General features: G+C 56.5%; 4 protein-coding genes and 4 non-coding genes across 16 annotated transcripts; 7 read left to right on the top strand and 1 right to left on the bottom strand.

The window, feature by feature from the left end:
• Nucleotides 1-261: 261 nt before the first annotated feature.
• RPL23A (ribosomal protein L23a) lies at nt 262-3,731 on the top strand. Its single transcript, XM_060082696.1, has 5 exons — nt 262-361; nt 957-1,140; nt 2,689-2,865; nt 3,367-3,436; nt 3,671-3,731. Exons 1-5 carry the CDS (start codon nt 337-339, stop codon nt 3,683-3,685), a joined length of 471 nt encoding a protein of 156 aa, XP_059938679.1. The 5' UTR covers nt 262-336; the 3' UTR covers nt 3,686-3,731.
• Nucleotides 802-868, top strand: LOC132479435 (small nucleolar RNA SNORD42). The gene has a single exon (XR_009530550.1). It is a non-coding gene; the product is annotated as a small nucleolar RNA SNORD42 (small nucleolar RNA).
• On the bottom strand, nt 2,504-6,070 carry TLCD1 (TLC domain containing 1). The gene is made up of 4 exons (XM_060082695.1): nt 5,699-6,070; nt 5,286-5,368; nt 5,110-5,192; nt 2,504-4,708 (listed from the first exon to the last, which is right to left on the bottom strand). Exons 1-4 carry the CDS (start codon nt 5,890-5,892, stop codon nt 4,325-4,327), a joined length of 744 nt encoding a protein of 247 aa, XP_059938678.1. The 5' UTR covers nt 5,893-6,070; the 3' UTR covers nt 2,504-4,324.
• LOC132479444 (small nucleolar RNA Z17) lies at nt 2,545-2,616 on the top strand. Its single transcript, XR_009530558.1, has one exon. It is a non-coding gene; the product is annotated as a small nucleolar RNA Z17 (small nucleolar RNA).
• On the top strand, nt 3,221-3,287 carry LOC132479436 (small nucleolar RNA SNORD42). The gene has a single exon (XR_009530551.1). It is a non-coding gene; the product is annotated as a small nucleolar RNA SNORD42 (small nucleolar RNA).
• On the top strand, nt 3,481-3,551 carry LOC132479445 (small nucleolar RNA Z17). The gene has a single exon (XR_009530559.1). It is a non-coding gene; the product is annotated as a small nucleolar RNA Z17 (small nucleolar RNA).
• NEK8 (NIMA related kinase 8) lies at nt 5,541-16,743 on the top strand. 9 transcript variants are annotated; one of them, XM_060082686.1, is made up of 18 exons: nt 5,541-5,633; nt 6,396-6,563; nt 7,132-7,215; nt 10,169-10,374; nt 10,614-10,846; nt 11,085-11,216; nt 11,712-11,920; nt 12,076-12,155; nt 12,443-12,624; nt 12,719-12,869; nt 13,276-13,352; nt 13,681-13,798; nt 14,442-14,592; nt 14,840-15,003; nt 15,108-15,266; nt 15,450-15,608; nt 15,820-15,859; nt 15,993-16,743. In XM_060082686.1, exons 4-18 carry the CDS (start codon nt 10,239-10,241, stop codon nt 16,180-16,182), a joined length of 2,181 nt encoding a protein of 726 aa, XP_059938669.1. In that variant the 5' UTR covers nt 5,541-5,633; nt 6,396-6,563; nt 7,132-7,215; nt 10,169-10,238; the 3' UTR covers nt 16,183-16,743. The 9 variants fall into 9 exon arrangements, with proteins under 9 accessions (XP_059938669.1, XP_059938670.1, XP_059938673.1 ...); XM_060082687.1 differs by having other exon boundaries at nt 6,396-6,567; XM_060082688.1 differs by lacking the exon at nt 5,541-5,633 and having other exon boundaries at nt 5,849-6,563.
• A 602-nt stretch (nt 16,744-17,345) lies between these two features.
• Nucleotides 17,346-23,816, top strand: TRAF4 (TNF receptor associated factor 4). The gene is made up of 7 exons (XM_060082694.1): nt 17,346-17,566; nt 20,546-20,597; nt 21,178-21,282; nt 21,359-21,520; nt 21,610-21,771; nt 21,858-22,013; nt 22,274-23,816. The coding sequence occupies exons 1-7, from the start codon at nt 17,424-17,426 to the stop codon at nt 22,904-22,906; spliced, it is 1,413 nt and encodes a 470-aa protein (XP_059938677.1). The 5' UTR covers nt 17,346-17,423; the 3' UTR covers nt 22,907-23,816.
• Nucleotides 23,817-24,435: the final 619 nt, after the last annotated feature.

The following is a 24,435-nucleotide window of genomic DNA, read 5'->3' as shown; positions in this document are numbered from 1 at the left end:
AGTGGAACTGCAATCCTGTAATCCTCCTCCCTAAAGTTGCTCAAGATGTGAAGTGCTCAGTCCCGTGCAGGTGCAGGCTACACCATCCACCCGCCACATAAAATAAACACGCGTCTCCAAAAAACTACAACCCCCATGAAGCTTTAGGGTCTAACAAACGGAGGGGTGGTGCTAGTTTAATCCCTCTCGCGAGGAAATAAAATCTAACTACCATTCCCGGCGGGCGCCGCGCTGCAGAGTATCCAATCAGCTTTAACTAATAAGTATCGCGAGTCTTCTGTGAGACTTGACTCTATAAGCCCGTGGGAACAAGTCTCGGAAACCCTTTTCACGAAGATGGCGCCGAAGGCGAAGAAGGAAGGTGTGTGCTGGGGCTGGGGATACACAGCTGGCTGGCCTGGGGTCCCCGCAGAGTGAATGGACTGGGAGGATGGTGGCTGAGCCAGGCCTTGCGGTGTCTGCTGTGGGACCGCTCCTCGAGTTTTGGCAACGCTGAGGAGCGCGTGGGCCCAGCCTCATGGTCTGGGTTTCAGTGAAGGGTGTTGGGGAGGCAAGCCCGGCCGGTACCACCTGCGGGGGACAGCCAGACAGTCGGCTCTGGGGAGCTCCATGTCTCTAGGCCTGTAAGGAATCGGTACCCTCAACTTCCCTTTTATCCCCATGTTAAATGGGGCTATATACTCTCCGCCAATGGCTGGGCGATGGTATACATAAAACTACTAGTTCACATTTTTAGCAAGTGTCAAGCGTTCGGCTGTTGCTAGTTTCTTTCTCATCGTATCGCAAGTTCCCCCTAGAATCGTGCATATGATGGAAAAATTTATAACTCCTGAGACCTGTGATGTCTTCAAAGGAACCACTGATGCACGTGTGGCCTGGGGCGCCCACTGTGGGTCTTGAGGCCAGAAGTGATTGATTTCTGAATCCCGCACCCTCGTTTTCTTTCCTTCTCTCAGTCCCTGCCCCTCCCAAAGCCGAAGCCAAAGCAAAGGCTTTGAAGGCCAAGAAAGCAGTGTTGAAAGGCGTACACAGCCACAAAAAAAAGAAGATCCGGACGTCACCCACCTTCCGACGGCCCAAAACACTGCGGCTCAGGAGGCAGCCCAAATATCCTCGGAAGAGCGCCCCTAGGAGAAACAAGTCAGTACTGCCCCGTACCCATGAAAAGATGTTTGGGTATCCTCCATTGGTAATTTGGAAATTTACCAAACCTAGAGCATGGCTTCTCAAAACCATGTTGGTACCTAGTGTGCTTCTCTAAAGGAAGTATGAAGAGAATAATGCCCTATTTAAGAACGAAAGGAGGCGTGTTTAGCATATTAGCAGGAATTGTTTAAAACAACCCAGAGTCACTGTCAAGATTAGCGAATTGTTAGGTTAATCATCATTTCATATGTAGTCTACTTTCTTGTGAGTATAAAGTGGGACTTAGATGTTCTTTGTTCGGGGTTCCAGGTTTAGGTTGCTCCTCGTTGCACTTTTTAAAATCTTTGCTGTGGGGAATAGTCCTTGAAGGTGAGGATGTGGGATGATTCTAGATTGATGAGATTCATTTATCTATATTGGACAGTGAAGACCTGCAGCAGTGTATGGCAGCTTCTTTTCATTCACTTTCCCAAATGTTTACACTCAAGAAATGGTTGGGGGAGTGAGTGGGAAAGGTTAAGGTACTTGAGTGTTTTGGTGTCACTAGTCGTAATGACCGACCTTAGCGAGCACAGTTTAGGGTAGAGCCTTGGTAGTGGTTACCACCAATGGGTCCTCCCACTGCTTCCTAAGAAAAAGGCAGGAGAGTGGATTGTGTCCACGGAGAAATGGACTTGACAGAATTTTTACTGCCATTTGGACCTAGAATTTAGTGTGATGAGAGATTGAGATCTGATCTCTACCTTCAAAAGAGGATGGTGTACCCAGGCAAATAGAGCCTTGCTTCTCTAAATTTCAGGGGGAAAGCTGTGTTAGATGGCCACTGTAACTTTAACCTGAGCTGTAAATAAAAATTTGCTTTCAAGAATTGATGGCTTGGGTTTCCCTGGTGGCGCAGTGGTTGAGAGTCCGCCTGCCGATGCAGGGACACGGGTTCGTGCCCCGGTCCGGGAGGATCCCACATGCCGCGGAGCAGCTAGGCCCGTGAGCCATGGCCGCTGAGCCTGCGTGTCCGGAGCCTGCGCTCCGCAACGGGAGAGGCCGCGGCGGTGAAAGGCCCGTGTACCACACACACAAAAAAAAGAATTGATGGCTTGTAAGCCAGTTTTCAGCAACCAAAGGGGGCAAAACAGTCAATTCAGCCTCATAGTGAAGCACCAACATTCTTCGGAACCCTAGCCTGAGTTTCTAGATTCCATAGTCTTAACTTTGTGCTCTTGGGTTAAGTTGTCTAACCTCTTAAGTCTCAAATTTCTTCTAGAAATTTGCTCTTCAGAAATGTTGAGGTCAGGTAAAAGAATGAAGAAGGTTGGAACTCAAAAATGATTGTTTAATCATTTAAAGGATGAAAGCCCTTGAGACGTCCCCAAGCTGAGGCTCCAGGTCCCTAAGTTTCAGGGTGCACGTGATGACACTGTTCAGCGACCAAAGTCTGACACAGATGATTGCTGCCTCATCGTCTGACGCACCTGGGCTCCAAGAGGGCCCGTTCTTTACTTTACTGGGCCCAGGCCAGTTTACCCCATTTTGCCTCTCTCCCAGGCTTGACCATTATGCCATCATCAAGTTCCCCCTCACCACCGAGTCAGCCATGAAGAAAATAGAAGACAACAACACATTGGTGTTCATTGTGGATGTCAAGGCCAACAAGCACCAAATTAAACAGGCTGTGAAGAAGCTCTATGACATTGATGTGGCTAAGGTCAACACCCTGATCAGGTGAGTGGAGTCCTGTGGGATGGGGAGGAACCCAGGGCCTCTGGGCCTCTTGTCAGAAGCCAGGAAACCTGAATGGCATGAAATTTCTTGATGCTACTTTTGGGATCAGAAGTAGACTTCCCAGTGAGCAGCCCCTGCTGTAATTGCAGCCCCTTGTATGGAGTATGGACTTCTGAGGAAACATCAGCTGTCCTGCCTCTAGGACTTAAGGGGCTGGTGCTCATTTTCTTGATCCCTACCTCTAGACAGAAGCAGACCCTAGAGTAAGATACAGTTAATGTCAGAATGCCTGTGGTGTTTCCCATAAAATGGAATTGGCTTCATTTGTGGCTTAGTGGCTTCCCTGACCCCCTCTGCGCAAATGATGGAAAAATCACTATTTGGGGGGGAAAATGACACGAACAAAGGAACCACTGATACGCCAGAAGACTGGGGAGGAAGGAGGGGCATGGATGGGGGCAGTGAGGGCGGTAGGGACTAAGGCTTCCTCCTCCACCCTAGGCCTGATGGAGAGAAGAAAGCATATGTTCGACTGGCTCCTGACTATGACGCTTTGGATGTTGCCAACAAAGTAAGCTTCCTTTGCTACAAACTCCTTAACACCCCCGCTTCCTGGGTGCAAATGATGTGTCTGTTAGTGACCAAACCCTGACTTCGGTGATTAGTTCCAACTGACTGACTGTGCCCTGTCTTTAGTAGGCCCTACCCCTCACCATGTGCCCTCAGTTTGCTTTTTAACTTTGACATTTCCCGCTTAATATTCACATTTCAACTCCCAGTAACAGAGCTCCCTTTTGTTTTTCAGATTGGGATCATCTAAACTGAGTCCAGCTGGCTAATTCTAAAATATAAAAGTTTTCACTATATGTATGTTTCTTTTCTTTATGTTGATTTCTGGGTGGGAGGCCATACTATGGTATATACACACCTAAGTAACAGGGCTTGGGCAAGACTCTTGGTCTACTTAACCTGTTGGAACACTCAGCCCTATCACCTCGCCATACCTGTAACAGATATTTGTGACCCAGACTAGAGTTGATTGTCTTAGGACAACTACAACTTGTCCTCCATCGTGAGGTAAGAGACCAAGCAAGAAGCTTTGCAAGAACCCCTTCCTTTATCTCTGGAAGAGGCTTTGTATGAAACCAATATCCAGAGTTTTCATTAGCATCCATTTCAGGGCAGTGTGGGTTGGCTGGCTTTCCGGTAGCACCCTGTCCCCATACCCATCTACCATGTCCAACCGGTCTGTCTGCTTCCCTCACCCCTTGCCCAAGGAAGGACAAGGACTTCAGAAGAGTGCTTTCATTAGTGTTTTCAATAGTGGATGCAGGCTTGAAAGGTGGAGTGGCTGGCCCCAGAGGACACCTCAGGCAAGGGGCTAAATCTCTTCTCAGTCCGTGTGAGGGTGTTCTTGGCTGTGTTTGCTGTCCTTGCCACAAGTACCTAACTGCGCTTTTCACTCAATCAAGAACTTGTCTTTGTGTTGCCGGCTGGGGACACCTTGGGGGCAGAAGTCAGAGCGGAGGAGGCGGGAAAAGTAGATGAGAATCATGACATCCAGCATAAGCAGGATGCCCAGCAGAAAGGTTCCCAGGTTCCTCTGGCCGGCGTAACCCAAGAAGAAATGGGTGAGGTAGGCCTGAGGGGCCAGGCGGAAAAGAAAGTACATGAACAAGTTGATGTATTTGTTGACTCGATAGAGGAGGAGGTCCTGAGCATTATTGATCTTCATCATCATCCGTATTGTGAGAAAGATGTTGCTGACCTCCACCAGCAGTGTTAGGACGCCCCCACCAACAAATCTGCTCCAAAAGATGCCTGAAAAGAAGGCACCCATAGCCTACAAGGCAAGGGAGAGAATGGGTTAGGGAACCCATATGTCAAGGCTTTCCTGGAAGTTGGTGGGAATAACAAGGCCACCAGATTGAGGGGTAGGAAATCTTCCCTTATTTGCTTTCTGAAATATAGTTTACAGTGGATTCAACAAGATTAAATTTTGATCCCTGCCCACAGATTCTCTGGGTGGAGTTTCCAGTCTTAAGAAAGTGAGGCCATGATAGCTGGCCTCAAATAGTGAAGCAAGGGCCTAGAGACCCAGCTGTCAGCATTCTAGCATGAGAAGATGGGGGACACAGGGTGGGGATGGAGTTAAGAAAAGATGGTCTTTACCTCCCAGGTTCAGAAAGACAGCTGAGACTAGGTTGCTAGCACCAGGCCTACACCACATCCCCTGCTTCTCACCATGACGTGGTGGACGAGGTATTCCCAAGAAGCTCGTGCCTGTTGGCTAACCACAATATCCAGAGTGTCGTGGATGAAGTACCCTAGCGGAGGGTTGGGGGAAGAGGTCATAAATGGTACTGAACAAGAAGCTTATCCCTGTCCCCCCTTTTTAATGTTTCTTGGGCAAGACCTACCTGCGGAAAAGCAAACAAGCAGATAGCCAGAAAGCGACCATGCGCTCTCAACGTCCACCAGCATCTCAGGGGTCTGCCATATACTGGAAGGGAAGGGAGAAGGCAGGCTCTCATCTCAGGATCCCCAAGGACCCACAACTCCCCCCTCCATTACCCTTGCCAGTCCCCCGAGGGTCTGGGCTGGCGCTATTGGCTGACGGGGGAGCCAGGAGGGGCTCGGCTGAAACCCAGGTGTCTCCTGTTTCCCAGGTGAGAAGCCCCCCCGCTCCCCAGGCGCTGCTGCCGCTCCTCTTTGGACAGCATTTTAAACCGGGAATCGGGTGAGACTGCCTGGGCCTTAGCCCGCCGGTGAGTGATGGAAAGAGTAACGCGGGGTCCCCGGGCCACCTTCACTCCCCCAGTCCTCCACTCACCACAGCAGCGCCCAGATCCCTGATACAATGGAATGGGCGAAGGAGACGAGAAGGTTGTGCCAGCGCCAGGTGCGCAGGGGGTCGGCGCGCACGTGCGCAGGCAGGGGCAGGCGACAGAGCGCGTGCCGGAGCGCCCGGAAGGTCAGCGTGGCGCCCAGGAGCAGCGGCAGGGCGGGGAACAGCATTGGGGGCATGCTGGCCCTCCCTGCCTCTGTCTGTCCGCCCTCTAGGTGGCCTCCTCCGGCCGTTCGGGAAAGGGGCTCCCTCTCGGGCCGGTCCACCCCGGACGCCTCTGCTGCCGGCCGCCGGCCTCACACACACGGTTTCGGCGGAGACCTCTAGGCCCCTTCGCTCCTCCAGTTCCCTCCCCAACGGCCTCTGCCCCCGCCCCCTTCCCGCCCCGCCCGCCTGTCCCCGCCCCTCGGGCGCCACTGCAGCGCGGAGGGCGCGAGCCCCATTTCCCGGGGCCCCCTCTGGCGCCTCGAGGATCCCGCGGACTTCGGGCAAAATGGGCTGTCCTGGGGGCGCCGCCATCGAGCCACCCCTCGCTGGCAGCTCCCGACTGCCGACGGAGTCCCACTTCGCTCGCTTGGCCTCGTTAACCCGCATAACCACTTTCCCCAGGGGTCCCGGCTCCCCTTCCTGGGCGGGTACTGAGATAACTCTCTCTCCCCTCCCTCAACTCCTCTGTGGGCAGAACTAAGCGAGGCCCGTCACAACCCACGTCCTTAATCCCTGGTTCTGGGGACCAGCCGTTGCCCCGCTTCGGACTCTGATCTCCGCCCGGACCTTGTACCCCTGGATCACTAGCTTCTTCGAGCCCAAGACGAACACGTTTACCTGCCTCTACCTCGTCCCGCACCGAGTCGGTACCTAGAAACTGTCGACTAACTCATCACCCATCCTCCCGTCCGGCTCTTGGGTTCCTGGGGCCGCGCGGCAGTCACAGTCCTCCCTCAGACAGTCCCAACTCTCTTCTCCCTGCTCCCTGGAGGCTGGGGCGGGGAAAACGGCCGATTTGCCCAGGCCGCTGGGGTGACCCTCACTCTTCAGGCCAGTGGCGTGGAGCAGTTGCAGCTCGCGACCACTAGGTGTCAGCCTGTTCTCACCGTGGCGCGGGATCCCCTCCCGCCCGCGAAGGAACCAGGCAAACTGAAGGGCGGCGGAGAGGCGGGGGCGGGGGTAAAGGAGAAAGGAGTAGTTGGGGCGGGGGCGGGGGGGAGGTGGTGGAGGTGCTGCGAGAGGGAGGAAAAGCCAGAAACCCGAGGCGCAAAGCGGTTTGGGTGTTTGTTCTGCCTCCCCTGACGGCTCCAAGGTTACACATTAACCCCTCTGGGGCTTCTTGGTCAACCAAGGCCCGATCGGTCTCTAGGTGAGAGCACGGAGTGTGCCGGCTGAGCGGCCTTCTCCTCTGCTCTCCCCTTTGCTCACAGGGCAGCTTTGTCCGACAGCCACAGCGGCCTGAGCCAGACTGAGGGTCCCTCATGAGGGGCCCTTCCAGTGGTCATTCCACGTGGGTAGGTTTGGGCACCCTTTCAAGGGGCAGGGTGGGAGCTGAAGATAAACACCCCTTTCCCCACGTTCCTCGCCCACTCAAATAGGGATGCTATCCCTTAGCTAATCACCATCCTTCCTGCTCCCTAAACTGAGCTTTTATGGAGCTCGTGAAGAGCAGGAGGCGCCAGGGAGCGACCTGGAATTAAACTCACTTCTGGTCAAGATCTTAGACAATTGTACTAACCGACGACCCCCTACCTCTGGGCAGAAGCCTTGAACCCATATCAGCCGAACAAGAGTCTTTCCCCCTCTCCCCGAAGCTTTCAGGTAGTAGTCCACTCCCTCCCATCTTCCCCCAAGGAGGTTTTCTCTAGTTGAGAACTGAAGGCAGATTATCTGCGGCAGCGGCAGCGTTGTATGTGTGCGTTGGGGAGCTGAGGGTGTTGACGAGCGCAGCGCTCACTAGCCGGGACAGCCCGGAGACCGCGTCACGTCCTCCCGAGGTGAATCAACTTGCACAGGTCGGGGTTTCCCCGGTCCCTCCCTAGGCAAACGCGAAAGTAATCCGGCACCCTGCCCCACAGACCGAGACCGGTCGTTTTGGTAGTGTTTATCGTTTGCGTGCCGGTGAGAATCTGCCCTCTCCTTCGGAAACAGCGCACTAGTGGGCAAAGAGTGGGGCAGGGAGAGATCGGCCCTTTCTTCCCACCCTCACTCGGCCTGCGCGGGGAACCCCTGCGGTCTAAGGAAGCTTTGCGAGGGCCGGATGCGGCCACGTGTGTAGGAAGCAGCTGGTAAGGTGCTGGCTTTTGCGGGGCATGCCAAGAAATGGCATATCGCCCCATTCCTTGCACACTGGGAGGGCGACTGAGGATCCGGGCTGCAGGGACGGTGCAAATTAGCGGAGACAAACGAGAGGCTGAACCAACACCTAGCTCCACTAGCTCCGCCCCTCAACTATCTTGCAGTGTAGGGGGCGTGGTTCTAGAGAGGGCGGGCCCGCGCACGCGCTGTGTCTGAGTTGGGGGGTTCCGGAAATGTGATTCAGAAAGGAGATGGAGAAGTACGAGCGGATCCGAGTGGTGGGCAGAGGTGCCTTCGGGTGAGCCAGGGCTCTGGGGGAGGCAATTGCTCGGGGAGAGGGAAAATAAGCCCCAACTCCGACAGCAAAATCTATACCCGTTTAGCCCCGCCCCGATGCGTGAGCGCCTAATCCGGGAAGCCCTGCGCAGGCTTCCTGTCCTAGTCCTGGTTGGGAAACTCCGCCTCCAAGGAGGTCACGCCCCCGGCCAGCCTTTGCGGCCCCCCGCAGAGTTTGTTCTTTGATCCTGACTCATTCATTCAGCAAATGTTGAGGAGCAACTATACACGTCAGGCATTCGATACTGGGTATACAGTTAAGACCAAACAGGCGTGCTCCTTTCACTCTCGGAGCTTACAGACTATCGGAAAATTATACAATAAACAGGACATTGTTAAAGCAGTGATTAACAAACGGCGAGAATAGAGTACAACACCAGGGAGTATTCATTTGGGATGATCAGGGAAAATTTCTCTGAGAGGTGAAGTTTCAAACCAAGACTTGAGGAATGAGGACCAGTATGTAGTCTGAAAAAGGCAGAGCTTCTCAGGCGGAGGAAACAGCTTATGCTAAGGTCCTCACGTGGGAAAGAATTCAGAGTATTCAAAGAACTGAGAAAAAGACTAATGTAGTTGGAATGTAGTGGGCAAGGTAAAGAATGGAATAAAATGTGATTATCACAGAGGGTGGGAACCAAATTACGGCCTTGTAGGCTGAGGTAAAGGAGTTGAATTTATTTGCAGTGTAAAGGAAAAGAGGTTTAAACAGAGGAATGGTCTTGATATGATTTGCATTTTTAAAATGTCACTCTGGCTGCTGTGTAGAATTTAGATTTGAGGGTGACAAGAGTGAAAGGGACCATTTGAAGTCTAGTGCAGTATTTTAGGCAAGAAATGATAATTTGGCCAACGGTTATAGCAGAAGACACAGAGAAATGGGTGGGTTCCCAGTATTTTGTAGGTAGTAGAAACAAGATTTACTGATGTTAGTGTGAGACAGAGGAAAGATTCTGGCATGATTTTCAGGTGTCTGACTTTACTAACTGGGGGACTTTAATAACTGGGGGATGGTGGTGTCATTGACTGAGATGGAAGAAACTGAGGAAGGAAAGGTTTCAAGGGCAGGGATCAAGAGTTTTGTATTTGTTAAAATTCAGGATGCTTGCCAGCCATTCAGGTAGAGATGCAAAGCAGGTAGTTGAATATGTGAAGTCAGGCTCAGAGGAGAGGTCTGAACTGGAGATATACAGTTGATACTTAGATAGTCCATCATTCAACAGATACTTATTAAGCTCCTACTAAGTGCTGGGGTATGCACTAGGCTATGCACTGGGGCTATAGTGGTGAAGGAGAAAGAACAAAACCCTGCTTTTATGAACACTGACTACAGAATTGGCAGAAAATAATAAAATGAATGGCTCCTACTCACTGAGTATTTTTGATGTGCCAGGCGCTGTGCTAAGTGCAGTACATGCATTTTATCATTTGGTCCTCTCAACAACCTTGTGAGATCGATCCTATTTCCCAGATCCTGATGTCACATAATTTAAGACCAGATAACTAGTAAGAGGAGGAGCCAGGATTCGAACCAGGCAGTTAACTCCAGAGTCTATGTGGACTTACAGAGACCAAGACTAACTTTATTAGGCACAGTCATTGTGCCTGTGCTGAAACTGAGTCCCAGATAAGTTACAAGACTTGCCTAAGGTCTCAGACAGCTTGTGGTCGGTTCTCCCTGTTCCTAAACTCAGTGTTCTGTGCACTAACTTAGATGACTTCTTAGTCTAGGGGCCAGTTCCCTTGTCCTAAGGAACACCCAGTCAGCAGGTCTGCCCTGCCTGATACGTGGCTGGAAGCCCAGCGGGTACCCACTCCTGTGTTCCACGTCCTCAGGATTGTTCATCTGTGCCTTCGCAAGGCTGACCAGAAGCTGGTGATCATCAAGCAGATCCCAGTGGAACAGATGACCAAGGAGGAGAGGCAGGCAGCCCAGAATGAGTGCCAGGTCCTCAAGCTGCTCAACCACCCCAATGTCATTGAGTACTACGAGAACTTCCTGGAGGACAAGGCGCTCATGATCGCCATGGAATATGCACCAGGTGGGCCAGCCTCCTTGCACTGGCCTAGCTCCAAGGGCCTCTCGCCTCTGGGACAGGCAGGCACAGATCAGCCAGCTTCCCTCCTTGGAATGGGCTTGGCTGAGGGTCAGAGGTATAGGGTTCTGACCCCAGTTGTGTGACACTGGCAAGCCCTTGCCCTGTCTGGGTCTTTAGTTTCGTAAAAGGAACATCTCAAGCATGGAGAAACCTGGATCTTGACTAGTTCCTTGCGACTGCAGGTGGCACCCTGGCTGAGTTCATCCAGAAGCGCTGTAATTCCCTGCTGGAGGAGGAGACCATCCTGCACTTCTTTGTGCAGATCCTGCTGGCGCTGCATCACGTGCACACCCACCTCATCCTGCACCGGGACCTCAAGACCCAAAACATCCTTCTAGACAAACACCGCATGGTCGTCAAGATTGGTGACTTCGGCATCTCCAAGATCCTTAGCAGCAAGAGCAAGGCCTATACGGTGCCTGGGCATGGAGGGGACCTCAAGGGTGCTGGAGGTTTTGAGGGCCAAGGTCTACTTTGCACCCCTGTCCCCAGCCCCACCCCCCCAAGACCTTGGCCCCTTAGTCCCTGGCTGGATGGTCCTGCAGGAGGAAGCACTTTTGCCTACTTTGGGGAGAAGCTGTCTCTAAGTGGGCTTTTGGGCAGAGCCTTGGTCCTCCCACCCCGGGGCTGTAATATCAGCTTCCCTCCTGCAGGTGGTGGGTACTCCATGCTACATTTCCCCTGAACTGTGTGAGGGCAAGCCCTACAACCAGAAGAGTGACATCTGGGCCCTGGGCTGTGTTCTGTATGAGCTGGCCAGCCTCAAGAGGGCCTTTGAGGCTGCGGTGAGTAAGTCCCCCCAGGGGGACAACTGGGATCCCTACCTCTATCTCCTGAAGTCCTTGGCTCCAACCACTTCTGTGTTTCTTCTCTTGTGGCTCACTTATGTCCCTCTCATCAGACTGGTGGATTACCCCAGGCCAGGGCTGTGGCTTCCCTAAGACTATGGGTTCCTTAAGGTAGGGCTTGGGTCCCCCCATTAAACTGAGGGCTCCTGAGGGTAGGGCTCTCCCATCAGATTAGGGACCCTCCTAAGGGCAAGACGTGAGTTTTCCCAACATGCATCCAGCTGACATGGCTGCAGCTCCCCTATCAGAGGTTCTTGAAAGCAGGGTTTGGCTCCCCTATCATCCTGGGAGTCCCCTCACCATACCGATGGCTTCTGAGTGCAGGGCTGTGGCCACCCCACCAGGCTAGGGGCTGGGCCTGGAGCTGGGGGTGTTGCAGGTTAAGAGCCTGGCCTGAGGTTCTGGCCAACCCCACACGTGGTGCCTTCACAGAACCTGCCAGCGCTGGTGCTGAAGATCATGAGCGGCACCTTTGCGCCCATCTCTGACCGGTACAGCCCTGAGCTGCGCCAGCTGGTTCTGAGTCTTCTCAGCCTGGAGCCTGCACAGCGGCCACCGCTCAGCCACATCATGGCGCAGCCACTCTGCATCCGGGCGCTCCTCAACCTCCACACCGACCTGGGCAGCGTCCGCATGCGGAGGCCAGTGCAGGGAGGGGGCCCTGGGCAGCAGTGGGGCACCCCATGGGAGCACAGTAGGCCTGGGGCAGAGAGGGGCATTCTCGGCAAGTCCACCATTTCTGGGTGTGGGGATGCCAAGGAGGGTCCTTGTCCTGAAGCCCCCGTCTGTCCTGCAGGGCAGAGAAACCCCTGGCCACCGGGCCACCCATGGCCCCCGGCAGCACAGGGGGCAGGACCACCAGTGGCCGTTGCAGAGGTAAGTCGGGGCGACCGCAGGGGTTCCGAGGGACACCATGGCATTCCCACCAATTTATGATTTTTTTTAATTAATTAATTAAGGCTGTGCGGGGTCTTAGTTGCGGCATGTGGGGATCTTTGTTGCAGCACGTGGGGATTTTTAGTTGCGGCATGCATGTGGGATCTAGTTCCCTGACCAGGGATCGAACCTGGTCCCCCTGCATTGGGAGCGTGGAGTCTTATCCACTGGACCACCAGGGAAGTCCATCCCACCAATTTAATAGGCCTGATGAGTTGTCCCCGCAGGTGTCCCCCGGGGACCTGCCCGGCCGGCCATTCCGCCGCCGCTGTCATCGGTGTACACGTGGGGTGGCGGGCTCAGTGTGCCGCTGCGGCTGCCAATGCTCAACACAGAGGTGGTCCAGGTGGCAGCGGGGCGCACGCAGAAGGCTGGCGTCACGCGCTCCGGGCGCCTCATACTTTGGGAGGTGAGCAGGCGGGGTGGGGGCCTGAATGGAGGGGGGCGTGGCTCAGGAGCTGAGCACTCAGGCCCCGCCCACGCCCTCCCCTGTCCCCTCGCAGGCCCCGCCCCTAGGCGCTGGAGGGGGCCCCCTCCTCCCTGGGGCGGTGGAGCAGCAGCAGCCCCAGTTCGTCTCCCGTTTCCTGGAGGGCCAGTCGGGTGTGACTATCAAGCATGTGGCCTGTGGGGACCTCTTCACGGCCTGCCTGACTGGTGAGCCGGTCAGGGGACTAGCCTGTGGGGACTCAGCTATAAGAAGACCCCCCCAGAGCAATTTCCTTCCTTGCCTATCATTTGCTAACTGCTCACTTAATAATGCTTTTATCTTCCAGGGAGTGCTTTACTTACCTGATCTCCTTTACCTTCACAGCAGGCCTGGCAAGGCAGTTATATCATCCCCATTTGACAGATGTAGAAACTAAGGCTCAGAGGCTGTCACTTGTCCAAAGTCACACACTTGGGAAGAAAGACCCCAGTCCTTTTCTCCCCCCATCCAATTCTTCCTGCCCTAGCCTCCAACTAGCTTTTTCTTGCTCCTCCGATCCAAGGTTGCACTGGTCTGTCTGGAAAAACAGCCTAACCTCTTTCCTTTCCCTTTCCTCACTGCTCCCCTCCCCAGACCGAGGCATCATCATGACCTTTGGCAGTGGCAGCAATGGGTGCCTAGGCCATGGCAGCCTCAATGACATCAGCCAGGTGGGTTTTGAGTGTACATTGGGGAGGAGGAAGTGGGGAGATGGCAAGCAGCCCACATTTGAGAGCTGACACCCAGCTTGGGGGCAGGGGAATCCCCAGCAGCCACAGGTCCCTGTACCTCCCAGGCTGCACCTGTTCTGGGCAGCATCTGGGGAAGTACAGAAAGACCAGGCTTCCCCAGTGGTTGCAGTATGTGGGGGGGGGAGTTAAAGAGACAGCCACCTCATGAGAATTTGCAGCCTCCAACTTCATCCCTACAGAGGATGCTGAGGCCAGGTGGCTAGTCCAGGCCCCTTGCCCAGTCTGCCCTTGCTTCCGCTCTCTCTAGCCCACCATTGTGGAGGCCCTGCTGGGCTATGAGATGGTGCAGGTGGCCTGTGGGGCGTCTCATGTGCTGGCCTTGTCCACTGAGCGGGAACTATTTGCCTGGGGCCGCGGAGATGGTGGTAAGATTTCACTCTGTTCTAGCCTCTGGAACCCCCCCAGCCATGATTTGTTCCTCTTCATAGCCATCTTCTACCCTATGGCCTGTCTTCTCCTCCTCCTTTTCTCTCTGATTCATTTATTCACTCGACAAACCTTTATTGCACACCCAATACGTGCCCACCTTGTGCTGGGTGCTGAGACAAGATGAACATGATGTCGATTCCTTCGGGTGCCCATGATGTAATGAGAGAGATTTCATTCATCCAGAAGTATACGTTGTGCCCCTCGCTGGGTCAGGCATCAGGCTGGGCATTGAAACTAGGGATGACTTAGATAGGGGGTCCCTGTCCTCCTGGAGGACTCAGTCTAGATGGGGGAAGGATGACACATCTCCAACATGATAGAGGACAGACAGCATCAGGGCTCACCCAAGGTCCAGAGGTGTGGGAACACAAGGAATGGCAAGGGACTCTACCTGGCGAACACAGACGTGGCAGCTGAGCAGGGCCTTAAAGGAGGAGTAGAACTTTGACCCACGGAGGGGCCAAGGATGGGCGTTTCAGTCAGGAACAGCCTTCACTCATGCTGCACTGTGGGTCCTCCTTATCCTAGTATCACTAACCCTAAAGCTCAAACTAGCCCAGTGCTGGTTTCTCCTTGCAGGCCGGCTGGGACTAGGCACCAGGGAGTCCCACAGCTGCCCCCAGCAGGTACCCATGCCCTCAGGACAGGAAGCCCAGCGGGTTGTATGTGGCATTGACTCCTCCATGATCCTCACTGTGCCCGGCCAAGCCCTGGCCTGTGGGAGCAACAGGTACGTCAACTAGGTGCACTACAGTGACTAGCCTGCCCTCTCCCCCACCCTCCTTAGCTGCCAGTGCTCCATCTGTCATTGCCTACCTCCCACCAGGGATTAGAACTGAGGGGGTCTTGAGTGTTCTGTGGGTTCAACCCCGTGTAAGACATGTCCCCTGGTGCACCAGCTCCTGCCCAGATAGGTGGGGGGAGGACAGTCTATATAACCGGTGTCAGCTGGACTTGGCTTTTGGCTCTGCCCTCAGGTTCAACAAGCTGGGCCTGGATCATCTCTCCCTAGGGGAGGAGCCTGCCCCACACCAGCAAGTGGAGGAGGCCCTGAGCTTCACACCACTAGGGTCTGCACCCCTGGACCGGGAGCCCCTGCTGAGCGTGGACCTGGGCACTGCTCATTCAGCTGCTGTAACTGGTAAGTAGGGCCTGGGCACAGGAGGCCAAAGGTGGGCTCCCCTGGCTTCCCTGGGCCCTCTGCTGAGGCACCCTTTCCTTCCTTTCCTCTCTCCTGCCCTACAGCCTGTGGTGACTGCTATACATTCGGCAGCAATCAGCATGGGCAGTTGGGTACCATCGCTTGCCGGGTCAGCCGGGTACCTTGTCAAGTCCAGGGCCTCCAGGGAATCAAGATAGCAATGGTGGCCTGTGGGGATGCCTTCACTGTGGCCATTGGGGCAGGTGATTAGTGGGCACTATGGGGGCAGGTAGGGGTGTGGGCAGACCCAGGGGCAATGGGGGGTTATGCTCAGGGCTACTGAACTCAGCAACCCCATGTTGGGGCCAGTATGGCAATCTAGGAAGCTAGCTGCTTGCTAAGGTATGTCTGTCTCCTATTTCTCTCCTTGGGATTCTCTTTGGCAGAAAGTGAAGTGTACTCTTGGGGCAAAGGGGCCCGAGGTCGACTGGGAAGGAGGGATGAGGATGCTGGACTCCCTAGGCCAGTGCAGCTGGATGAGACACACCCCTACACAGTAACTTCTGTGTCCTGTTGCCATGGAAACACTCTCCTGGCTATCCGCCGTGAGTTATGACTTCACCCTCACCCACACAAGGGTTAACCCAGCTGGCCCCTGCCCACATTCCCATCCCCGGTGGTCACAGCCCAAATTATTAAAAGCATTTTCAGCCCCCAGATAAATGAAAGCAGAAGCTGCTGGGCAAAAGTGAGCTCCTGGGGTGGGCAAGGGTAGGTGCTTCTTGTGCCTGAAGGGCTGCCTCCGCTCCTCCCCAGGGCCCAAATGCGTTCTTTCTCCTCCAACCCTCAAGTCCAGGTTAGTTTGAACCTCTATTTCTGGCCTGGCAGAGTCCAGGGCCCAGTGTGGGAGTGAGAGTGGAAGTAGCTGAGGCTTGCTGGAGGCGTCGCCCTCTGGGAGGCTGCAGGGGTTTCTCTTCTGTGCTCTCCAGCGGTCACAGACGAGCCAGTCCCCCCTTGAGGCACCTGGATACACCTCTGGACGACCCTGATACCGCTTCTCCTGTAAATGTTCTTGAAAAGTACAGGTGCCTCAGGCCTGACCAGCCCCCTGGATTGTATCATCAATGGGGTATAAGAACCAGTAAAGCCCCTGCTCTGCCTTTGGCCCTGGCTATGTAAAACTCAACCCACCCTATTCCCCCAACATCCCTCTTTCCCCTCCCCACCCCTTCTTATCTTTAGTCAACGTCCCCAGGGTTCAGCCTGGCTAGAGTTGGAGACCAGATGTAACTTTCGGAAGCAGGGAGGTCTCCAGAGCCTCTGCAGAAAAAGGCTGGAGGTCGCTGTGGCTCCACCTAGACGCTGCCCCTCCCCCAGCCCAGTTAGAAAATAAGTCGCTGGTGTCTGCTGGGAGCGCAGCTCAGTGCTTTGGAGGAAGGCAAGCTGGGGCCTGCCTGTTCTGGCCATTCCAGAGGCCTAGCCCCTGCATTGCCTGGGGCAGGGAGGTCCCAGGAGCGCTACCACCCGCCCCCACTCCTATATCCCGAGGCACGGGTTTACACAATCTGAGCGCCTCCCTTCCCCGGGGGGAGTGCATGGGCTGCGGTATGCTGTAGAGGACAGCCCTGCTGAAGCTTGCCCTTCACCCCATGCCATTCCCCCAAAGCACGTTGGGAGAAAGGGTAGCTGGCTGGACCAGACTAGTTTCCCAGATGACTGGGAAGTAGCGCCAATAAAAAATCAGCTGCCTGCCTAGAGTGTGGTCTCTTGAGGGCTGGGGGTGGCGGCCACCCCAGGGCTGGGCTGGGCTCCATCTGGGCTGCAGGGCCGCGGTGGAGAGAGGAATGTGGGCACAGCCTGAGGCCCGGGCCGAGGTTCCTCTGGCCCAGTTCCCAGCCCGGCCTCCCCGCCCAGCTGGGCTCCCCGGATCTGGTTGCCAAGCTTCAGCTGCCTAGCACCTGCAAGCTGGAGCCCCGGGCCCCGGGGCGACACGTGGCCCGCGAGGCCGAGCTGTTGACTCCGGAGAAGCGAATCTTTGTGGCGCGGCCCGTCCCCCGAGGCTCGCCGCCCCATCCAGCATCAGAGCTCCCCCCCCACCCCACCCCCGACCCTGGGGAGTAGCGGGGCCTCCATCTCTGTTCCCGAGCATAAAGAGGAGACCCTGTTTCCTGGAGGGGGAGAGTCTGTCTGAGTGCCGACCCCGAAGCTGCCGGACGGCCGGGTGGGTGGGGAGCCCGGTGAGGCGGGCACTAGGACCGCGCGTGCACGGCCCCGCCCCCTCTTCCGGCGGGCGAGCTCAAGGGCTGGGCGCAGGCCGCGGCTGCCAGTCGGCGCCGCCCGCAGCCGGGAGCGCGGCTGGAGCGAGGCGCGGGCTGTGGGGCCGCCGCGAACCCGGCCCCGCTTGCCCGTGCCCGCCCGCCATGCCCGGCTTTGACTACAAGTTCTTGGAGAAGCCCAAGCGGCGGCTGCTGTGTCCGCTGTGCGGGAAGCCCATGCGCGAGCCCGTGCAGGTTTCTACCTGCGGCCACCGCTTCTGCGACACCTGCCTGCAGGAGTTCCTCAGGTGCGGCCCGGCGGGAGCGGGGGACGGCCGGTGGGGGTGGGAGACGCAGCTGGGGGAGGACCCAGGCCGGAGGCACGCCGGGCCTTTGTCTGCGCCGCGGCCCCGTGACCTCAGAGGCGCCCACCGTGACGTCACAGGGCGGCAGTGACGTCAGGCCTCGAGGGAGGACCCCACGCACTGATCCGTAGGGTCCCGCGTGCCACGCGCCAGGTGGGAAGAATTCCGTGCCTTCCCGCAGGGTGGAGTGGGAAAGGACGCCCTTCCTGATCCGTGGCCGGCCCTTCCCCCTCACCTGAGAGCCAGAACGGCCTCACCCTTGAACTTTGAATCCTGGGAAGAGGAGGACAAAACCCTGTGCCCCGCGCAACACCTTAAGCCTCCGAGCTTTCACCCATCTAAGCTTTTCTGATTCTTCGGATGTTCCGAGAACGGCAGCTATTGTTCTCCCATTTCACAGATAAGGAAACGAGATTGAAATTCAAAGAAAGGCTGTGACTTGCCCACGGTCGCGCAGTTACCTAAAGGCTTAACTGGGGTGTAAGCCCGGCCTGCCTGTGGTCGCACGATAGAGGGAGGACTGCGACGCTCCCGATCTCCTCTGAAACAGGAACCCGTTGGGTGTCCCTCCTTGCCCTGGGGGTCCTGAGTACCGCGAGTGGTCTAGAAGTCGTGAGGGGGAGGGGGTCGCACCCTGGCTGTGACTGAACGCCCCCTGCCCTCTCTCGACCCAGGTCTTCCGTGGGCTCTTGGGCACTCGTTGAGTTCTGGGCGCCCTGCGGTGTCCTGAGTCTCCTGTCCACGCTGGGACCTGCTCATTCCGGGGTGTGGGGAGGCAAGAAGAGGGAGCCCCGTGTCGTGGGGAGGTCGTGGGCCAAGAGCGCCGGGGAAGGCTGGGTCAGCCAGTGCCCTGTGTCAGGAGGCTGTTTGCTGAGGGTTCGTGGGGCGCAGGCTGGGAGAGCGCCCCCGGGATTCCGTCCCTCCGTCCTCCGCAGCCCCTTGCCCGGCGGAAATCTCAGCAGGCCCTTTGTTTTCGGTTCCCCGCAGGCTGGGCCGGTCCTGCCCTCACATATGCTCCTGCACAAGCTGCTGTGCTGCCCGCTCCTCCTTTTCCCTCACCCGCCTCCCTCCTCCCTTCAGTGTACACACACTCCCCTACCTACACACAGCCCCATTGTCTTCTCCCGTGCTCTTCCCCGGCCCTCTGGCTTCCAGATGAGGCCAGCTGAGCCTCCCCCCTCCTCAGCTGACCCACCCTGACTGCCTCGGGGAAGGAACGGGGGAGGGGGCTGCCAGGCTTGTTTCCCTCTTCCGTCCCTCTCTGCTGCTTCTCCCCTCCCCCTCCCGGAAATCCCCTCTTCCTCTCCCACAGCCCCTTCCCCCATCCTGTCTTCTCCCCTGGGCCTGGGCCTCCACTGCACGGCCTGGAGCCGTCTCTGCCCTTGCCTCCCCACCTCGGCTGGCGCCTGAACTCTGATGCTGAGGCCCGGGAGGGAAGGGATGGTGGGACAGGCCCTGCGCCTCCCACCCTAGCAGCTAGGGTGTCCGTAGCACTGGGGGAACCTTTGTCCTGGCTGGGCCCCAAGCTGCCCAGGCTAATCTTCTGCCTGAAGCCTGGGGACTTGCCTCAGTCCCCTCCCTGACTCCAAAACCACTAAGTCAGCACATTCCTGAAGCAGCCAAGCAGACCCCCTCCCCCACGGCCCACCCCTCTTTCCCTTCTGCCAGCGCTGTACTCAGGTGGGTCCAGGAAGCCTGGTTACCCTGTGGGCACGGGCATACCTCCTCAGTGCCTGAGCATGTATTATTCTTGGCGTTGGCAGCATGCCCAGTAGTAGTCGTGGGGTCACGGGGAGGAGGTGGGTGCTAGAAATCCTTTGAGCACCTGGGCCATGGACTGCCCACGTCCTGCAAAGTGCCGTCATGGACAGGGCTGCCGTGTAGCCTCTGCTTCCGCCTTCATCCTTGCCTGCCTCCCACCTACCTGACTCAGACTTGCCAGAAATGCCATGCCTGAGGGTCTTCAGTCCTGCTGGGTGAGCCCTTGCCGTGCCTAGGCCGTGCCAGGCATGCGTGGCTGGTCCTGGCTAGGGTCAGCAAGGTCATGTTGGCAGAGGGAGGCATGCCACAGGTTCCTTGAGTGCTAACAGCCTGGTGTGGGATTGGTGGAGGAGAGGGAGGGCAGCGGACAGGGTCAGCAGGCTTCAGATGCCTGCCGTGCAGTGACCAGAGTCTTGGCTGTGCTTGCCTGGACAGTTTTTCTTGGACTAGCCTCTCTTCTGTGTACAGCGTAGTAGAAACTATCCGAGCTGTGGAATCAGACAGACATACCCAGTTCACCCGTGAGCCTCAGTTCTTTGATCTGCAAAATGAGGCACTGAGCCCCTTCTCAGGCAGGTTGTGAGAACTGGTGGGAGTGTAAACACAATACCTTGGAGCGAGCCTTTCCTCCTCTTTGCTTTAGAAGACACACCCACATAGGAGGAGGGGAGAGTTGGGGTAAGGTGGCCCCAAGCTGACCTTTGCCCTGGGTTCTTGGCTGGGCACCCTCACAGGGGCTGGGCAGCCCTGGCTGTTAACCTCAGCCCATCCGTGTTCACCTTCCCCCAACAGCTTTCAGCCCAGCCAATGAAAAGTGACCTGGGGGACTGGGTGGCTGGGCAGCCTGTTCCTTTCGCCGTCCAGCTGCCATCCTGGGGGAGGGGTGCCAGCTGCCACCTGTTGGCCAAATGCTGTCTGAAGCAGCTGCCTCTGCCTCCACTGGACCCAAATCCACCCTCCCCGGGACAGGAGCTGGGATCTTTGGGGGTCCTGTAGAAGTGGGTACCCTCAGGCCTCTACTTGCCCTCTCCGGTAGGGCTGCCTGGGAGCCTGGGAACCGGTCTGGTGAGGGAAGGAGGCGACCCTGCTTGAGGGGGTGGGGCCCAGGGATCTCTCTTCCCATAGTGTGGCGCCTTGACCCTGTCCCCTCCCCCTTCACAGTGAAGGAGTCTTCAAGTGCCCTGAGGATCAACTTCCTCTGGACTATGCCAAGGTGAGTCCACCGTGCCAGGTACAGGCTCTTGCCCTCGGTGGAGGCTGGAGCTGCTGCAGCCAGTGGGCTCGGGGCCAGTGTCAACCCGGTGCTGCGGAATCATGCACCCCTACGAACGTGGCCTGTTCCCTCCCACCAGGCCAGTTCGCAGATGAGGCCCGAGTCTGCCCTGGAGGGCAGGCATAATGCCCAGCCTGTGGGGGTGTACAGAACCGCTCTGTGCCCACCAGAAGTGTCCCCTCCCATTTGGGTGGCTGGCCAGCCCTGTGGCTGAAGGCCAGGGCCCCTGTACCAGGAGGAAGGAAGCAAAGGGTGTGGAGGCTGCCTGGGGCTGAGCAGGCTGATTGGCTGCCGCCCCGAAGGGAACGTCCTGGGCCAGCGTGTTGGGGAGCCTGGAATCTAGTGTTAGAGCAGAGACCACCTGCTGCACTCTTTGTCCCTGGGCACAGAGGAGAATTTACACCGAGGGGCTGTCGCTGGCTCTAAGGTAGAAAGCTAAGCTGTCTGGGGTGGAGGAGGTGGGAACTGGGGACCGTAGCAGGCTCTGACCCTGACCAGTTCCCCGCCTCCTCGCCCCCAGATCTACCCAGACCCAGAGCTGGAGGTACAGGTACTGGGCCTGCCTATCCGCTGCATCCACAGTGAGGAGGGCTGCCGCTGGAGTGGGCCACTTCGTCACCTACAGGTGAGGCTCTGAAGGGGCCTGGGGTGGGGGGACTGCCCCTGCCTGGGCAGGCACTAACTGCGGCCCCTCCCACCAGGGCCACCTGAATACCTGCAGCTTCAATGTAGTCCCCTGCCCCAACCGCTGCCCCGCCAAGCTGAGCCGCCGGGATCTGCCCGCGCACCTGCAGCACGACTGCCCCAAGCGGCGACTCAAGTGCGAGTTCTGTGGCTGTGACTTCAGCGGGGAGGCCTTTGAGGTGGGTGGGGCCTGGCTGAGGGTAGAGGGAGAGTGGGGCACCTGGTGGCCCAGGGATCCCTTAACTCGGCCCCTCTGGCGTTTCCACAGAGCCACGAAGGCGTGTGCCCGCAAGAGAGTGTGTACTGTGAGAACAAGTGCGGTGCCCGCATGATGCGGCGGCTCCTGGCCCAGCATGCCACCTCTGAGTGCCCCAAGCGCACCCAGCCTTGCACTTACTGCACCAAGGAGTTTGTCTTTGACACCATCCAGGTGAGGCCCTTCCTGAGCTGGGGGCCGCGGGGCAGGTAGCAGGGAGTCAGGCTACTGACTGCTTCTCTCTGCTTCTGTGGCCCTAGAGCCACCAGTACCAGTGCCCGAGGCTGCCTGTGCCGTGCCCCAACCAGTGTGGCGTGGGCACCATGGCTCGGGAGGATCTGCCGGGCCACCTCAAGGACAGCTGTAGCACTGCCCTGGTGCTGTGCCCATTCAAAGACTCCGGCTGCAAGCACAGGGTGAGATGCCTCTCTTCCTTCCTGTCAGCTCTCTTCTTGGTCCTTGAAACCTCAGACGTAGGCCCGTAGTGGTCCCTGCTGTGCTGCTCTGAAGCCTCAGCCCTCCCCCTGCTGGCCAGCTCCAGCCTCCTCCTAGAGCCCTCTACCTTCCTCATTCAGAGCTGGGTGCCCACTGCCCTGTACCTGCTCCTCCCCTCTCCCCTGAACTTGCCCCAACTAACTCTCCTCTCTTCCCCCATGGCCTGGGGCTTTGCCAACAGTGCCCTAAGCTGGCAATGGCACGGCACGTGGAGGAGAGCGTGAAGCCACATCTGGCCATGATGTGTGCCCTGGTGGGCCGGCAACGGCAAGAGCTGCAGGAGCTGCGAAGAGAGCTGGAGGAGCTCTCCGTGGGCAGCGACGGCGTGCTCATCTGGAAGATTGGCAGTTACGGGCGAAGGCTACAGGAGGCCAAAGCCAAGCCCAACCTCGAGTGCTTCAGCCCCGCCTTCTACACGCATAAGTATGGCTACAAGCTGCAGGTGTCTGCATTCCTCAATGGCAATGGCAGTGGTGAGGGTACACATCTCTCGCTCTACATTCGCGTGCTGCCAGGTGCCTTTGACAATCTCCTTGAGTGGCCCTTTGCCCGCCGCGTCACCTTCTCCCTGCTGGATCAGAGCGACCCTGGGCTGGCTAAGCCACAGCATGTCACTGAGACCTTTCACCCTGACCCAAACTGGAAGAATTTCCAAAAACCAGGCACTTGGCGGGGCTCCCTGGATGAGAGTTCTCTGGGCTTTGGTTACCCCAAGTTCATCTCCCACCAGGATATCCGCAAGCGAAACTATGTGCGGGATGATGCAGTCTTCATCCGTGCCTCTGTTGAATTGCCCCGAAAGATCCTCAGCTGAGAGCAGACCCAGCTATAGGAAAAAGGGGGGTGGGGAATGACCTCCATCAGGCAGGCTGAGCCTGGAGAGGGGGCCGGACCCCCTTACAGCTGCCTCCGCTGCCTAGGTTCTGTTACCCTGTTCCCCCTCCCTCCTTCCCTACCACCCTCAGGTGCCTCCTTTTGGTGCTTCAGCCCTGGCCTCTGGGAAGAGCAGGTCTTAGGGTCATCAAGGGCTTGGAAACAAGCGATCCCGGGGCCTGTTGCCTAGGATCAGGGCAGACATGCCTTGGTGCCGGCCACACTCTTCCAGGGACTGAGGTGCCTGCTGGTGCTATGTCCCAAGAGCCATAGGGGGGGAGGGGGAGTTGGGAAACTGCGGGGTAGTTAAAAGAATCTGTCTTGAGATCTGATGTCTCCTCTCCCCAGCTGTGTCCCCTCTGGTTATTTATTTACTTAGTGCCAGGAGGGCACAGCAGGGGAGCCCTGATTTTTAATAAATCCTGACTTGTATTTATTACCTTGGTTCCAGCCTGACTCATCTGGGTTGCTCAGGGCCCAATTGTGAAGTCAAGGGGACCAGTCAGGGACTGCAACTGCTCTGGCCCCAGGATCCAGCTGCCCTGCTGCATCGCCCTCTGGTGGAAGACAGAGGGACTGCACTAGGCTTTGTGTGGCGGACAGTTGCCTGCTGCTGCCCTCTAGTGGTTAGAGGAGGGAGGTGCAGGCTCTGGACGTTTTATAAGGTTTAGAGTCTCTGATCGATACCCCACCAAGGAATAGTGCCTGTGCTCTAGGCAGGTCTTTCTTGGTCTAATGATAATAGCTACCGTTTATTGAGTACTTTTGATGTGGCAGGCACTGGTAAGCACTTTATATGCATTATTTAATACAACAGTCAAGTGAAATAGCTTTTAATAAAAGGACCTATCTTAGTGGGCTGTGGTGAAGACAATGCATGTTCCCAGTAAAAATAGTCGGTCCTTTGTATCTGTGGGTTCCACATCCTCGAATTCAATCAACAGTGAATTGGAAATATTTGGGGAAAGTTCCAGAAAGTTACAAAAAGCAAAAGTTTTGGGCCACTCATGGGCAAATCTACATAGTATTACACTGTATTAGGTATTATAAGTAATCTAGAGTTTAAAGTATACCAGAGGATGTGTATAGGTTACTTGCAAATCCTATGCTATTTTATATCAGGGACTTGGTGAGTTTCTGTATCCGCTGGCGATTCTTAAACCAATTCCCTGTGGATACTGAGGGGTGTCTGTGAGTGCTTTATGAATGTTAGTCTAACTCCAAAGCCCTGCCCACACCCAGGGACTCCTAAACTGTGCACAGGGGGCTTCAAATTTTCTCATCCATACTTACTTTTCATACAGGCCTCAATGGGTACCTATGATTATCCACATTTGACTGGTGAAATAGGAACAGGAGTGAATTGACTTCAGTGATCTTTCAGCTAGTTTGGGGCAGGGCCTGGATTTTTTTTTCCCCCGTCACTGGATTGTTTTAAGCTCCAGCAGTCACTAGAAGATTAGCTTCCTT

Source organism: Mesoplodon densirostris, chromosome 18, assembly GCF_025265405.1.
Source record: "Mesoplodon densirostris isolate mMesDen1 chromosome 18, mMesDen1 primary haplotype, whole genome shotgun sequence".
Taxonomy (NCBI): Eukaryota; Metazoa; Chordata; class Mammalia; order Artiodactyla; family Ziphiidae; genus Mesoplodon; species Mesoplodon densirostris.
The sequence above is the reverse complement of the archived record's forward strand: the minus strand, read 5'-3'. Positions and strand labels throughout refer to the sequence as shown.